At 36.8% G+C, this 12,958-nt stretch overlaps 1 protein-coding gene across 2 annotated transcripts in view; it reads right to left on the bottom strand.

The window, feature by feature from the left end:
• Window positions 1-2,077: 2,077 nt before the first annotated feature.
• ADCY1 (adenylate cyclase 1) overlaps window positions 2,078-12,958 on the bottom strand; it is a 160,955-nt gene continuing 150,074 nt past the window's right edge. For both annotated transcript variants that reach the window (XM_032102857.1, XM_032102858.1), the window contains one exon: window positions 2,078-12,807. In XM_032102857.1, the coding sequence (XP_031958748.1) occupies window positions 12,469-12,807 (339 nt within the window). In that variant the 3' untranslated portion in view covers window positions 2,078-12,468. The remainder of the gene's footprint in view (window positions 12,808-12,958) is intronic.

Here is a 12,958-nt window from a genome sequence, read left to right as displayed (position 1 = left end):
CTTCATCCTAGCTTCTTCCTTTCTAGCTCTCTATGGCTAAATATAATAACGGTTAATCAATGTCTGATTATAAATACAGGAACAGTGTAAACCTGGGAGACTCATATTAATGTAATATTAAAAACCAGTATCTATTCTCTGAGCTTTGAGCCTGGAAATCTATGCAAACTACTGCTGAACTTGACAGCAGAAATAATCTTCACAGAACTGGATATTTAGGATCATACCAGCACTCCTCAGCAGCCTGACTATACCTCAAGATCCTCATCCTTAAATGCACTCTTGACAGTTTAGAGGGTTTCATGAGAGCCAAAAATGTCACAGACAATCTCTAATATGTGGCACACTTTACAGCTATGACTCTTTTTTTTCCATCATTAATGGCCCAAATGAGAATGGCCCAAACAAGAATACAATCCATGATTTGATACCTGTATAATTTTTTCCTTCCATTGGACATCATGTTCTGCCAGCAGAAACAGCATTAGGTGACCCACTGCTCTAGGGAATGGCTGCAAAACTGGAAGAATTTGACATAGATACAATGGCAATGCACCAAGGTACACAATGGACAATGTACACAATGTTCTCATTTTCTATTCTTCCCTTCTGCCTGTTTGAAATTGACAACATCCTCTGGTAATATTTTTGGACAAAAACCTCGATTTCAGTCCTGGGTGGTTTATGCTATGGAAATGCTGTCTTGAATTCCTCATGTCCAAAAGTGTTACCAGAGCATATAAGCAATCTAATGCTGATACTGCTTCATTCTTTAAGCAAAATGAATTCTCATACTTCTCTGAAGTGATTTGGCTGTGTAATGGGACATAGCAGAAAAATGTTTCCAAGTCATGACCTGAGTCAACAATCCAGAACACACACAATCTTGTTAACATATGTCTGGTGAGTATACATATTTTATACACAAGTATAAATAGCTCTGTGTGCATTTATGTACATAAAATTCCCCAAAATAACACTGGAAGGGTTACACATTTTAATATTAAGAGAAAGCCTTAAAATACCAATGGGGCAGAACAGGCACAATGAAAGGTGAAGGACAGATTTTCAGTTTATTTATGTCCATTCGGCTATAGTGGAGTCATTCTGATTTACACTTAGGAAGGTCTAGCACGTTGCCTTTCAGAAGGGAAGGACAAGGCAACAAATGGCTACATAAGGCCTCAAACACTTCTCACTAATGTAAGGGCAAAGCAATAAAAGTTCCGTCACACTCCAATTACTGTCAACACTGTAATTCTGTACAACTCACACTGTGCTCTCTAACCTGCAAGAAAAACAGCTGGGGAGACTTTGTCTAGCATTTGGACTAAAACCCCTTGCATCTGAGGCCAGGCTGTTATACCTCACAGGGGACTCTGAATTTCCAAGTTATCTCAGGGCATATCTTCATGGACAGGAATGAGGCACCTGAGCACCTCTGCTGCTGCTCTGAGCTGGCCAGATGAGAGTCTGCTGTCATTTCCAAGTGGTACAATGAAATTACTTTGAACTACCCAACCTTAGTGACTCTCTTGCGAGGCATGTTACCTGATAAAACTTTATCAGTTTTTAAATCAATTTTATGTTAATCTATACAATTTTGCACTCAGGTTGGCTCTATATCTTGCACAATATAAACTGCCTACAAAATCTACACTTGGCCCAAATTGTCCAATTTCTGCTTTGTGGAAAGGGAGAGATAAGCTTCCCCTCACTGTCTTCTGGTCTGTGTGGCTGGTATTTTGCTGGTCATTGCATGTTTACTTTCCTCTGCTTGCACAGTGAATGGTACACTTGGCCCAAGCTGGCTTACACTGTGGTCAATGCAGAAAATCAGTGAGACTCACAAGGGAGCTGAATTGTTCCCATGAGATTCTTTAGTTCAGAGCAATTCTGAAAGCAGAATTACAGCATTTCTAGAGGCATGTTCATAGCCTGAAAACTGAGAAGCTGTAGCTGGACCCTCTGAGAGACCACTTGGGATATAATAATTAATGCAGCTTGATTTAAAAAACAAATGAACAAAAAATCCCAAACAACCTCCCCCCCCAAAAAAAGCCAAACCAAAACAAAACCAATTTCAAACAACTGTTTATTCAAGCAATTTTTTCCTTTATTTTTAATTAGATTCCAGAAATTATAATAGTGCAAACACTCAGTATAAAAGTTGCAATAAGAAATTTACATTCACATTTAACATTTCAGTCCATTCACTTTTTAACATAAAAATAGGACAAATATTCAATTGCTCTTCTCAATTTAACAATCTTGAAAAAGACTGGAAGATACTCTACAATAATATATTTACATAAAAATAGACCCGTATTATTAATGAAAATCTATCATTAGAAGTTACCCAGTGTTAAGTTATTGTATTGTACTATGTATATACATATATATATATATATAGTGTATAGCTATAAAGATAAAAAGATTATAGGTTCAGTGGGCTATAGCAGTTGGAATAATGACATCTTGACTTACTAGTTCACTCCTTAAAGTTAGGATTCTTCATTTTACCTATGTAGATGTTTCTTTTGTGATATAGTAGGCCTCCTCCTGGTCCCTTTGAAGTCACTGGTGACACACCATTTGACATGGCAGAGGAATAGAATAAGGCCTTGAATAGACACTAGAATAAGGCCTGATCTAAAAATTCAATAATTGTTGAAGTTAATATTTTCATTAATTTTACTGGGCTGTAAACAAGACTAAAATTTCTACTGAAAACTTTTATGCCAATAAATACAGAGAAGAATACACTTGGTTTTCCCATATGTCTACCTGATGCAAATAATTCTTTTTTTCCCAAAGTCTAAGCAAATATTCAAGTTAGTTCAGAAACAATGCAGAATTTGCTGCAAACATCAGCAGGTTAAGTAGCTGATAAGATTCCTCTTGCACAGTCTTCTTGCTGAATGTTTCAGTTCAACCAGCCTTATAATACTCCAAGCCTGTATCTTTCCTCTCTAATATTTTAGTAAAGAGTGGTATCCAGACAGACAACATGACTGCTCTTGAAATGGGTTTGCATGTTTTTGTTAAACTGCTAGGGAACATGAATTAGGCTACACCACTCTTACTTATCTATTCTCTTCTTCGGACCCTTGAACAGAGATGCTGCTCTGCTTGCTGATGGCAGGCTGAAGCCTTATTACCCAGCTTGCTGCCAGCTGCTTGCGCCTGCACTCCCACCACAGGGTATGTTTATGTTCCCTTTCAGGTTTGCTGTCACATGTACTGCTTCCTAACGAGATTATGTTAAATGTATTTCTTTCCCCCTAAGCATCTATTATATGAAAAATCAACTTTTTGGAAATATATTTTCTTTTCAAAAAAGAAGCTTGACAACCATATGACAGAGGACCTACAGAGGGAGATGGTAAAGCAGGCCTGAGTGGACAGTAAACACCTCAACAAAAATATGACAGCACTGAACAACTGAAGGTGAGTTAAGGGTAGAAGGGGTATCAGTTTCTGAAGAAGCAGTATTTTATGAGCTGTAGGTCACATTTTTACATCCAAAGAAGACTTACGTGGTGTTGAGAGGCAGGTAGGTATGTCTAGCTTCATCTCTTCTTATTGCTATGGCATTTATTACATTTAAATATTTATAGGATGCTTAAAATTATGGATAAGGCTATAATGGACTCTCTGTCATCATGTAGGCAGACTAATTTTGTTTGTAGAACACATGCTCTGTGTGGTCTTTTGCTTCCTACCTTAGCCTGCTGAACATTAATTATAAAAGACTTTTAAATATTTTCAATTAACAGATTGGAAAAATGCTTAGCATCTTATTTCCAAGGAGAACCTATGTACACATGCCAGCAGGGCAGAAGTTAACCTTGAGACAGCAGAGAGTACAAGGACTTACCAGCAGGATAAAATCCAGACAGATGTTACTTGTGACACAAGTTTTAAAGACAGGGGTTTTAACAGATGGGTCAAATTTGATTGAATTTGCTTGAAACTGTGAAATGTGTGTCAGAATTTAACCTCTGTCAGAATTTCAGAGAAAACAATATCACTGCTCTAAGATTCTCTGTATTGAGTTAATTATGCTAGAAAAGTTAGTTGTTCTTGGATTCTAGTTTTTTAGACCAGTAAGCATTGCTTTCATTCTTATGGTATTCTCTAATATTTTTCAAAGCTACTTCTCTGTAATAACCAGCTGTTTGAATGCAGAAAAGAAACTCTCTGTTTGCTTTGTCTAAGTTCACTTTTGTGCAGACAATTATACTTGTAAATGGGAGCAAGTTATGCAATCACCTTTCTTCTCTGTTTTTCCTTATTGAGCCCTAGTAATGTTACTGTAAAAAAAGCTGGAATTCTAAGTGAAGAAGAATCTCTACCTACCATAGCAATTAAAACTATAATTATCATGAAGAAATTTGGATGGCACAGGTAATAAATTTTCATTTACATTTAATCGAAAATTCTTGAATTATTGCTCGAATGGCATTTGAAATGTAAGAACAGACAACCTTTGCACCCTTGTGTACTAAGGAGCAAAAGACATGAGAAATCATCTAAGTAACTTCAATGTGCCAGCTGAAGGTTTTCATAACTAATGCCACTACAGACAGGTCTAGGATTAAAGCAGAAGGTCAGGCACTTGAAAGTAATACATGATAGTGCACACAACCACAGTAATTTAACCCCACTTTAGCCCACAAAAAGAACTGTGTGTTAGCTGTTTCACCACCAGCAGGCTAACCTACATCTAGCAAACCTGACAGCGCAGTTACAAGGTGCTCTGGATGGTTTTAGTTGTGCTATATAAGCCTGTTCTGAAGAGGAGAGCAGCCAGCTTTTTAAAAGGAGCCCCAAACTATCTGAAAATACTTCCTCTAGAACTCAGCTCACTGTAAGTGCTGAGCTTTCTAGGAAACCTATTCTTCTTTAGCTTGGACCCACGTATACCTGTGTATGGCCTCCTTCCACAAACAAATGGATCACTCCTTGCATCCACATAAATGTACTGGTAGTAAACCAAAGAAGGAAAGGAATTAATAAAAAATCTTCACAGTGATGCAGCACTTTTTGTTCCTTCAGTTTTATGCAGGTGTGTCATGTCTGATGCCACAGAAGGCATAAAATGGGGATCCTAATATAAAGAAGTAGATCCTCCAGCATGCTGTAAGGCACAAGCAAAACCAAGTCCTTCCAGCACATACACTGTGTACATTAACCATGAATTAATGCTAATTCAAATTCCAAGGTGCCTCCTCATGATCAAAAAATAGGCATTAAAGGCTACAACCCCCAACAATTTCTAATAATTCCTTCTGAAATTTTGAAAGTAGCTCACCAGGAGATCTTGAACACTTTTGTAAATTTGAACTGACACGAAACCTCAGAAACTGATTTGACCATGCAATTAAACACAAGCTTTATTTTTGCTGAACTACAAATCTGGTTAAGTACTCCCAGCTCAGATACTGTGTTCTGTGTCACTGAATTTTACCACCAACTTCAGAAGAGTACTGGCTTTTCACCTTTTCCCTTCAGCAACTGCTATCTCACAGGCTTCTTTTTTTGTTGTTTTGTACTCTTGCTAACTTTGCCCATTTTTTTTTTTCCTCCTTTCCTTCTTTTTATCCTTGCACCGAACAGATTGCAAATCACATCAGGCCACGCAAGCACTGTGATATTTTCAAGAGGAATTAAAGCGCAACAGGCAGCCACTCCCTTATATGTACTTTTTCCATTATTTACATTAATATATTTATTAATTATTTAGATTTGGCCTGAAAACTCAATAAGAGATAGGATTAAAAGGAACAATGATCTAAAAATTGCCTATATAGAGTTCCGGAAAAAGCCAGTCATAAACAACATTGGGGTGCACAAGCAGTGTCCAGATTGTCATTATTCACAACAATTACACTACACTGAGATGTAAAACCCACTGAATTTGAGACGAGTTAGTTTATAACTGTTAGAAAGGCTTAACTACTATAATGAAGACAATCATCAGTACAAGGTAGCAGCTTTTCTATGCAGGCAACAGGGATATATGGTATGAACCTGCCTCTTAACTTAGGATGACAAAAGTACCTGCAGAAGCTGTACAGCTTAATTAACCCTACAGTCACCTGATTAAACGAACAAATTAAATGATTTCTGAGTCCTATTATAAAACTAGCTCAAATTGTAAACCGCAAGTCCTTATCCAAAGCAGAAAGTATTCACAGTCGATATGCTTTTCCCTTTGCCACAAGACTCAGTGTTATGCTCCTCCAATACTCCTTATTTATCATACAACAATTATATAAGTAATTTGAAGAATAATCCTGAGTTGTAGTGACATGGATATGACAACTTTAAAAATGAGGTGTACAAAATACCTTCAGAATTTTACGTTTTATTCTCAGTGTTATGGGAAAAATCAGTTAGAGGATTGGATATTGATTTCTTATTCCTATATCACTAGTTGACATGGGCCTCAAGCTGTGTGTTAGGCTGTGATGCCTATGGGAGGCATCCCTGCAAGCATAGAATCGTGATTACCCTGTAAGCACAGAATCCAGATGGCTCAAAGCACCCAGAAAAATCCAATGAACGTTCTCCAGATAGTTCTGTTAAATACGTTCTGCTTAGCAATAGAAACTATTTGGAAAATAAGTCAAAAAACCTGACAGAAATAAGGCAACAAAATTAATTTATATATATATATATATATACACACATACATACATACATATGTATATATGTATGTATGTATCCAGGAAAAGAACCTATTTGCATTATGTACTTTTCATATACAATAACTCATTATCACATTAGAAGTATACTCTGGGTAACACTGATGGGCCGAATTCACCTTCTTTGCCTTCCATAGTGTTGCACCTGCATACAGCAAAGATGGATTTGACACCTGGTCCTTCTTGATGACAATACTACATCAAATGCAGTATCAGAGTTGAATGTCATTGAATGTCAGATGTTACACCATTTTGAACTAGAGTATTGGTTTGTTTTTTATATTACAGAAAGTAGTTTATTGCTTCTAATGACCAGAAGGTAGCTTATGAAGACAGCTTAGATGTTGATAACACTTTTCATATACTGTGTTATGGACCTTGAAACATGGAGGTTGGCAGATCACAATCATTAGTTATTTTTCTTCTTTATTTGCTGTTTGTATTTTGATTTGCTGAATGCACATGCAACTAGTGATTTAACTGTGCCAGAAGTGGTATGTCAAAAACACTTAGGAAAACTTACTGTTTTGTTTTACTGAAGTCAGGCATGAATGGCATGCAGTAGATTGAAAGGAAAACCAAAAAGACATCCATTTTAAAAGGATATATAATCTCCATGCACATGTAAAATGTCTCTTACAAAAATCATTAATTTTTGTTAAAAGTGTGCCTTTTTGCCTCTTTTTATACAAGTGTACATGCAACTACCTGTCCAAGCAAAAACTATTTACAAAATTTCATAGTACAATACATCTTTTAAAGTGAATAATACATGAAAGGCCAATGTTTTCTGTTGTTTTGTAACACTGTACAAGATTAAAAATAAGGCATTATAATACAGGTTTATCACAAATTAAAAAAATGTTGTTTTCACTGTAATACAAAACTCTAACTTGAAAGAACATTATGGCTAAATAGTCCTCCTGCCTGGGCAGAACACATACACAATCTGGACTTGCTGATGTAAACAAAATGCATTCTTTCTGCTACAAGCAGGAATCCAACACAGGAAAATGATTCACGCTACTTACTAATGTGTTAAGACTCTTCAAAGCACTGAAATGGCACAGGTCGTATACTGTTTCCCTTCAAACAGTGGCACCCAGCTACTTTATTTTGCCTGACAGATAAATTACAGGTATAAATATGAAAGAGATTTAGGTGCATGACCTACTCTTGGTTGCAGTGTTGTAAAATATTCAGTTCAATATTGACATGAGACACCGCTACAACCCAAAGCAGAACTTGGCCTACAGAAGCCCAGCTCCTGACCCTCACAAGCGTACTAAACTGGTGATTGCTGCAGGCCTTGTGGACACATAAGGGATGCAGATTCAGCCCTTACAAGCTGAAACTTTTGGCTCTCAGTCTCACTAAAGGAAAGTAAGGGAAAATTTGTGTTTGTTTTGGTGAAGATAAGGGAGTGTCACTTGCCACAGCATGATGCAGCTACAAAAACCTATGCATTTTACAGTCTGGGTAAAATAGCTTTCTAGTCAATGTAAATAGAATATGTTTGGAAATATCTAGCCAGTAATTCAGTGGAATGCCAGTTTGCAATCTCAGCAGAGAATAATAATTAAAAAATAATTTGAAGATAAAGGTAGTATAGGAACACCTAGAAATAAGCTCCCAAGACTAAAAGATCTCTGATACTTATATGCTTATATAAAGAATGAAAGACTTCAATTGTTAATATTATCTGAAAGAGAAAACATGCAAACTGATGTTAAATATTGTGCTTGCTACTGACAGACATTGACATGCCAAATGGCATCACTTTGTTGTAGGGCTTGTATCTGTTAATTGTTTCAAGCTAACAGCTGCACAAAACAGTGAACAGAGCTACAGGAGGCTATTCTGCCCACGAATCAACAAGTTACTATCCTCAAATAAACACTAGGGACTTTTGGTTGCTGTGGGGCAGAATTCTTGATGAGGCAAGAGTTACAGCACATGAAAATTAATATATGCAAGACAGGAAATACAACTGCATGCAATAAGACGGACACAACACAAATGCCACAGAAATCTAAGGAAATTCTTCTGATGATTTTCAGGGATACTGGAGTGGGCCACATACCATCTTAGGTCAATTGCCAATAAAAAAATTGATTACAATCTTCTCTAATTTGGCAGAAAATGTGCATTTATGAGGTTTTCAGAAGTATTGCTTCCATGTGTATTTCCCCCTCTTTCCATATATAGAACTTATTAAACGTGTCAAAGAATGCAGAAGAGCGGAGAGTTTAAATATGTCATTTAAAGCTGTCACACAAGAGCTGAAATTAAACAAATGTAGACAGAACAGGAAAATGGGAAAAAACTGTATGAGTAGGGAGGGAAAGCATAAAGATAAGAGTACATGGTATTTGACTAATTTGTGCCTTAGCTAAACTCTCTTAATAAATTTATACTGCTCAGTCCAAGACTACAAAGTAATATGTATTTTTCCCTACAGTAAAACCAGCAACAATAACAAAACCACGAAAAACACTAATGATAGGATAATGATGTTAATGATGATGAACTTAATGAGAGTGATGTTAATCTGGTCTATTGGAAGGTGTCCCTGCCTATGGCAACAGGGTTGGAACTAGATGATCTTTAAGGTCCCTTCCAACCCAAAAGCATTCTATAAATCTGTGACTTAAAGTCTGGAAACTAACTCCAAATATACCATCGTTGATTATGTAAGCTAGGACATACACACCAGCTTGCCTGCAGTACCAAGAAGCCATCCTGGACCACTCAACCTGCTCTGGGAGGCAGAGACCTCCTCCAAAATTGCAGAATGAGAAGCCAATGATGGACTGTGCCTGTCTTGTACTTTCCATTCAACATGGAAAACATTCTTACAAAAAGTCACATGCCTTATTTGGCTGTTGGAAAAGAGGATCAGGCTTTGAAAATCTTTGGACCAATTCTACTTAATTAGCACCTGCTAATCATTTAAAATGTTAACATGAATAATCTAAATTTACCTTGCTACATGATCTTCCACTGACATTACCAAGCTGGGAATGGGTCTGGGAAGGAGAACAGTCACAAAAAATATCAGCAGAGGTGACAATTCATTTGTGCTCACTGTCCATTTAGTGATCAAAGAAACAGTGGCAAGATGCCTATATCTTGAGCCTAGTAAAAAGAGTAACAAATAAGTAATTTCATTGAAAGCTTTGGGGTGGGTCAATGCGAGTATTTTGTTGATGTGTTCACATACTACCAGATCTACTGCTAGGATCTGAAGATGCTTTTATTTTATTATTATCAGTGAAATTATACCAAATTCACTGATTCAAAAATTGTGTAAGCATGGGCTCTTTGAGAGTGGAACTGAGTGATTAATGCTATTGCACATAATGCTTTCCAACTTGGTTAAATATTTAACTTACCCACATGATGATTTAGTTCCTATAAACCTGTTAGAAAACATAACTATGCAGTGTGCTTTACATGAATGCCACTTATTCAGTTTAGTTATGTAAATATTTGTTCTTTTAAATCTGTATTCTCTACATGTATATTTTTAAAACTATTCGAATGCCTCAAAAGCAAAAAATAAATTATTCTAGAAGAATAGCTGTGAACTGGGTAGCTCTTAGGGAGATAAAGAAATGCAGTGACTTTCTTCAGCTCAATAAGGATGCATATACCCGGTGCAGTACAATTAGGAAACAGTTCTCAGGTTTTTATAGTCACTTTAATCTTAAGACTAACTTTCCCAGCTTTGTAATGAAGCACCTAGGAGACAGGGTTTAGGACTCTGCTGAAAAATTAATTTAAAATTAATTTAGGACTCTGCTGAAAAACACTGGAGTCCCACAGTATCCTGATACGGAGAACAGAAATTCCTGCAACATTTCTTTAGCCATTTGCATCTGCTGACATAGTGCTGTCATATACTTTTAACACAAAAAATTACTGCTCCAAAGCAAAAGCTGATTAGAGGGGAATCTCTCAGAACTTTTTTTCCACTGAAATCTGTAACAAAATAGGCCCACTGAAGGGAAATGTGACATCTAGTATGTGAAAGTTTTCTATTGTACAATCTGTACAACTTCTGTGTTCTGGAGTGGGGTTTTTAGGTTTGTGGGTTGTTTTTGTTGGTTTTGTTGGCTTTTTTGACCTTTTTGTTGTTGTTGTTGGTTTTTGATCTTTTTTTTTTGGGGGGCGGGCAGATGTTTTTGCTGGTTAAAAGAAAGCTTTTCATGTTTTTAGACAATGTAAAGTTTTGCTTCTCTTTTGGAAAGCAGTGAGGTTAGTTAGCCTGTGAATCCCCATCAGGACACTATGGCACAGTTCCATGGAGTACACGTCCCTCAGCAGGATGACCTTCAACTACTTGTACCTTGAGTATGGAGTTGCACTCCACATTTCACATCCAGATCATCATTTTAGGATGAAACCATAAACAATATGATGTGGGCTGCCATGAAGAAAAAAAGCAGCCAAAATATATTTCTTTTTATGCAGATTAAGAGCAGGCCTTGCTCTCCTGGCACATTTACCAGTGCTCCTCATTTGACAAAGTTTGACTGTGCTTGTTTCTCAGAATTATAGCTTTCTATAATTGTACAGCTTTGAAGAGTGAGTCTGGATAGAATCAAGATATAATAAAACTGTGGCATAAATTTAAAAATCGATTAATATATAAAACTATGTTGGCAAACATACAAATGTCGCAAAACTAGCAACAGCATGTTTGTCACCAGTACAGGACTATTCTTTGAGCTGTTTAGAATGTCAAAGCTAAATACTGAACTTGAGCCACAGGACTTGTGCTATTTCTAAAAGCCTGAAATAATACCATCCTTCTGCTCCTCAGTAAAATCAGCACTGTACATAAAGGAATGTTTCTATATTGCATAAGCATATTGCTGTGCTTGCAGGGTGGCTCCTCTGTCTTGCACAGAGTCAAATAACCTACAAAGAGGCAGCAAATTCTAAGCTCTAACACTCTTGTATTTTTTTTAATGGAAAGAATATATATTGTTCTTCTGCCTAAACTTTAAGCTCTGTGGTTTATCTACCTTATATCCTAGTGTAATGGTTTGATTGAAAGTTTTTGGAAGTTTTTGGAGCATGCAAGGAGAGTTTAAAAAAATATGTAGGGTTCTATAATTAGCTGAATCCAGTCTTCATTAATCTGCCATTGACAACACAATAAACACTGTTTTCATTGCATTAATTCATGCACTGGGAGCACAGTTTCTAAAAGTCTTGCTGTAGCCCTGGAGAATCTCCAGGCATCCCACATTTGATGGTTAAATGCAGCTTTGCTAATCCCAGGCCAAACAATTCTGGCTATGACAGCAAAGAGAAATCTCTTTGCTATGTTACTGCAGGTGGATGTGTAAATAAATACACATTTTTATTTTCATCCCTATAAATCTCTGTTAAGTCTACACAGAACTGTTTGTATATGTGCATATATAGATTAAAACATATATATACACACACACATAAATAATTGCTTTCACATTTATCTAATTTTTTTTATTTACTGTTTAAAAATGCCAAGAAAATATTCCTCATTTCCAGAAAATCCCGTTTTGACTTTTCATAACAGAATTGCTAGCCCTTATATGTTCTATCCCAAGAGTTCATTACACAGTCCCCAAGTTCTCTTTGGTTGGGTTGTAGTGGTCCTTGGTTAATGCCATGGCCTATGACCTCTGACTTCTTAGTAAAAATTCAGGCAACCATTGCTCTCCAAGTTCACTGCAAGTGGCACAACCAAATCTCCTTTGTTCTATGTCTCCTTCACAGCTGGCACAGAAGGAAGATAATGCAGTGTTTGGTTTGTGTGACTGGCAGACGCTTGACCTGCTCCAAGCCCAGGTTTTACTGTAAAGCTAGCAACTGAGGACACCGATGGACAGCTGGTGCCCAGTTTTGTTTGAATGTTTGCTCTCCCATAAGGGTACATTTTCCGCTCTAAGTTTAAAGACCTTGTTTGGGAATTATTTCCATCAGCCTTTCCTTCCAGGAAATAGGTCAGCATTTCACCTTTTCCCTTTACACTGACTTTACCCCTGCACACGAATTCATAACTGCACCTTTTTAATATCCGCTGAACTTCTTCTGTCACCTGAAGACAGAAAAAAAAAACCAAACCTGTTACTTTTTTCTGTTCATGTAATTGCTCACCCCTCTCCATTTTACTACTCTGTCATGAAATATGCATAAGCAGAATGGATTAGCACCTACAGCTGCTCTCAGGCTCCCTTAGAATTTTCTTT

This window comes from Corvus moneduloides, chromosome 1 (assembly GCF_009650955.1).
Source record: "Corvus moneduloides isolate bCorMon1 chromosome 1, bCorMon1.pri, whole genome shotgun sequence".
NCBI classification, from domain to species: Eukaryota; Metazoa; Chordata; class Aves; order Passeriformes; family Corvidae; genus Corvus; species Corvus moneduloides.
This window is presented reverse-complemented; position numbering and strand designations above follow the sequence as displayed.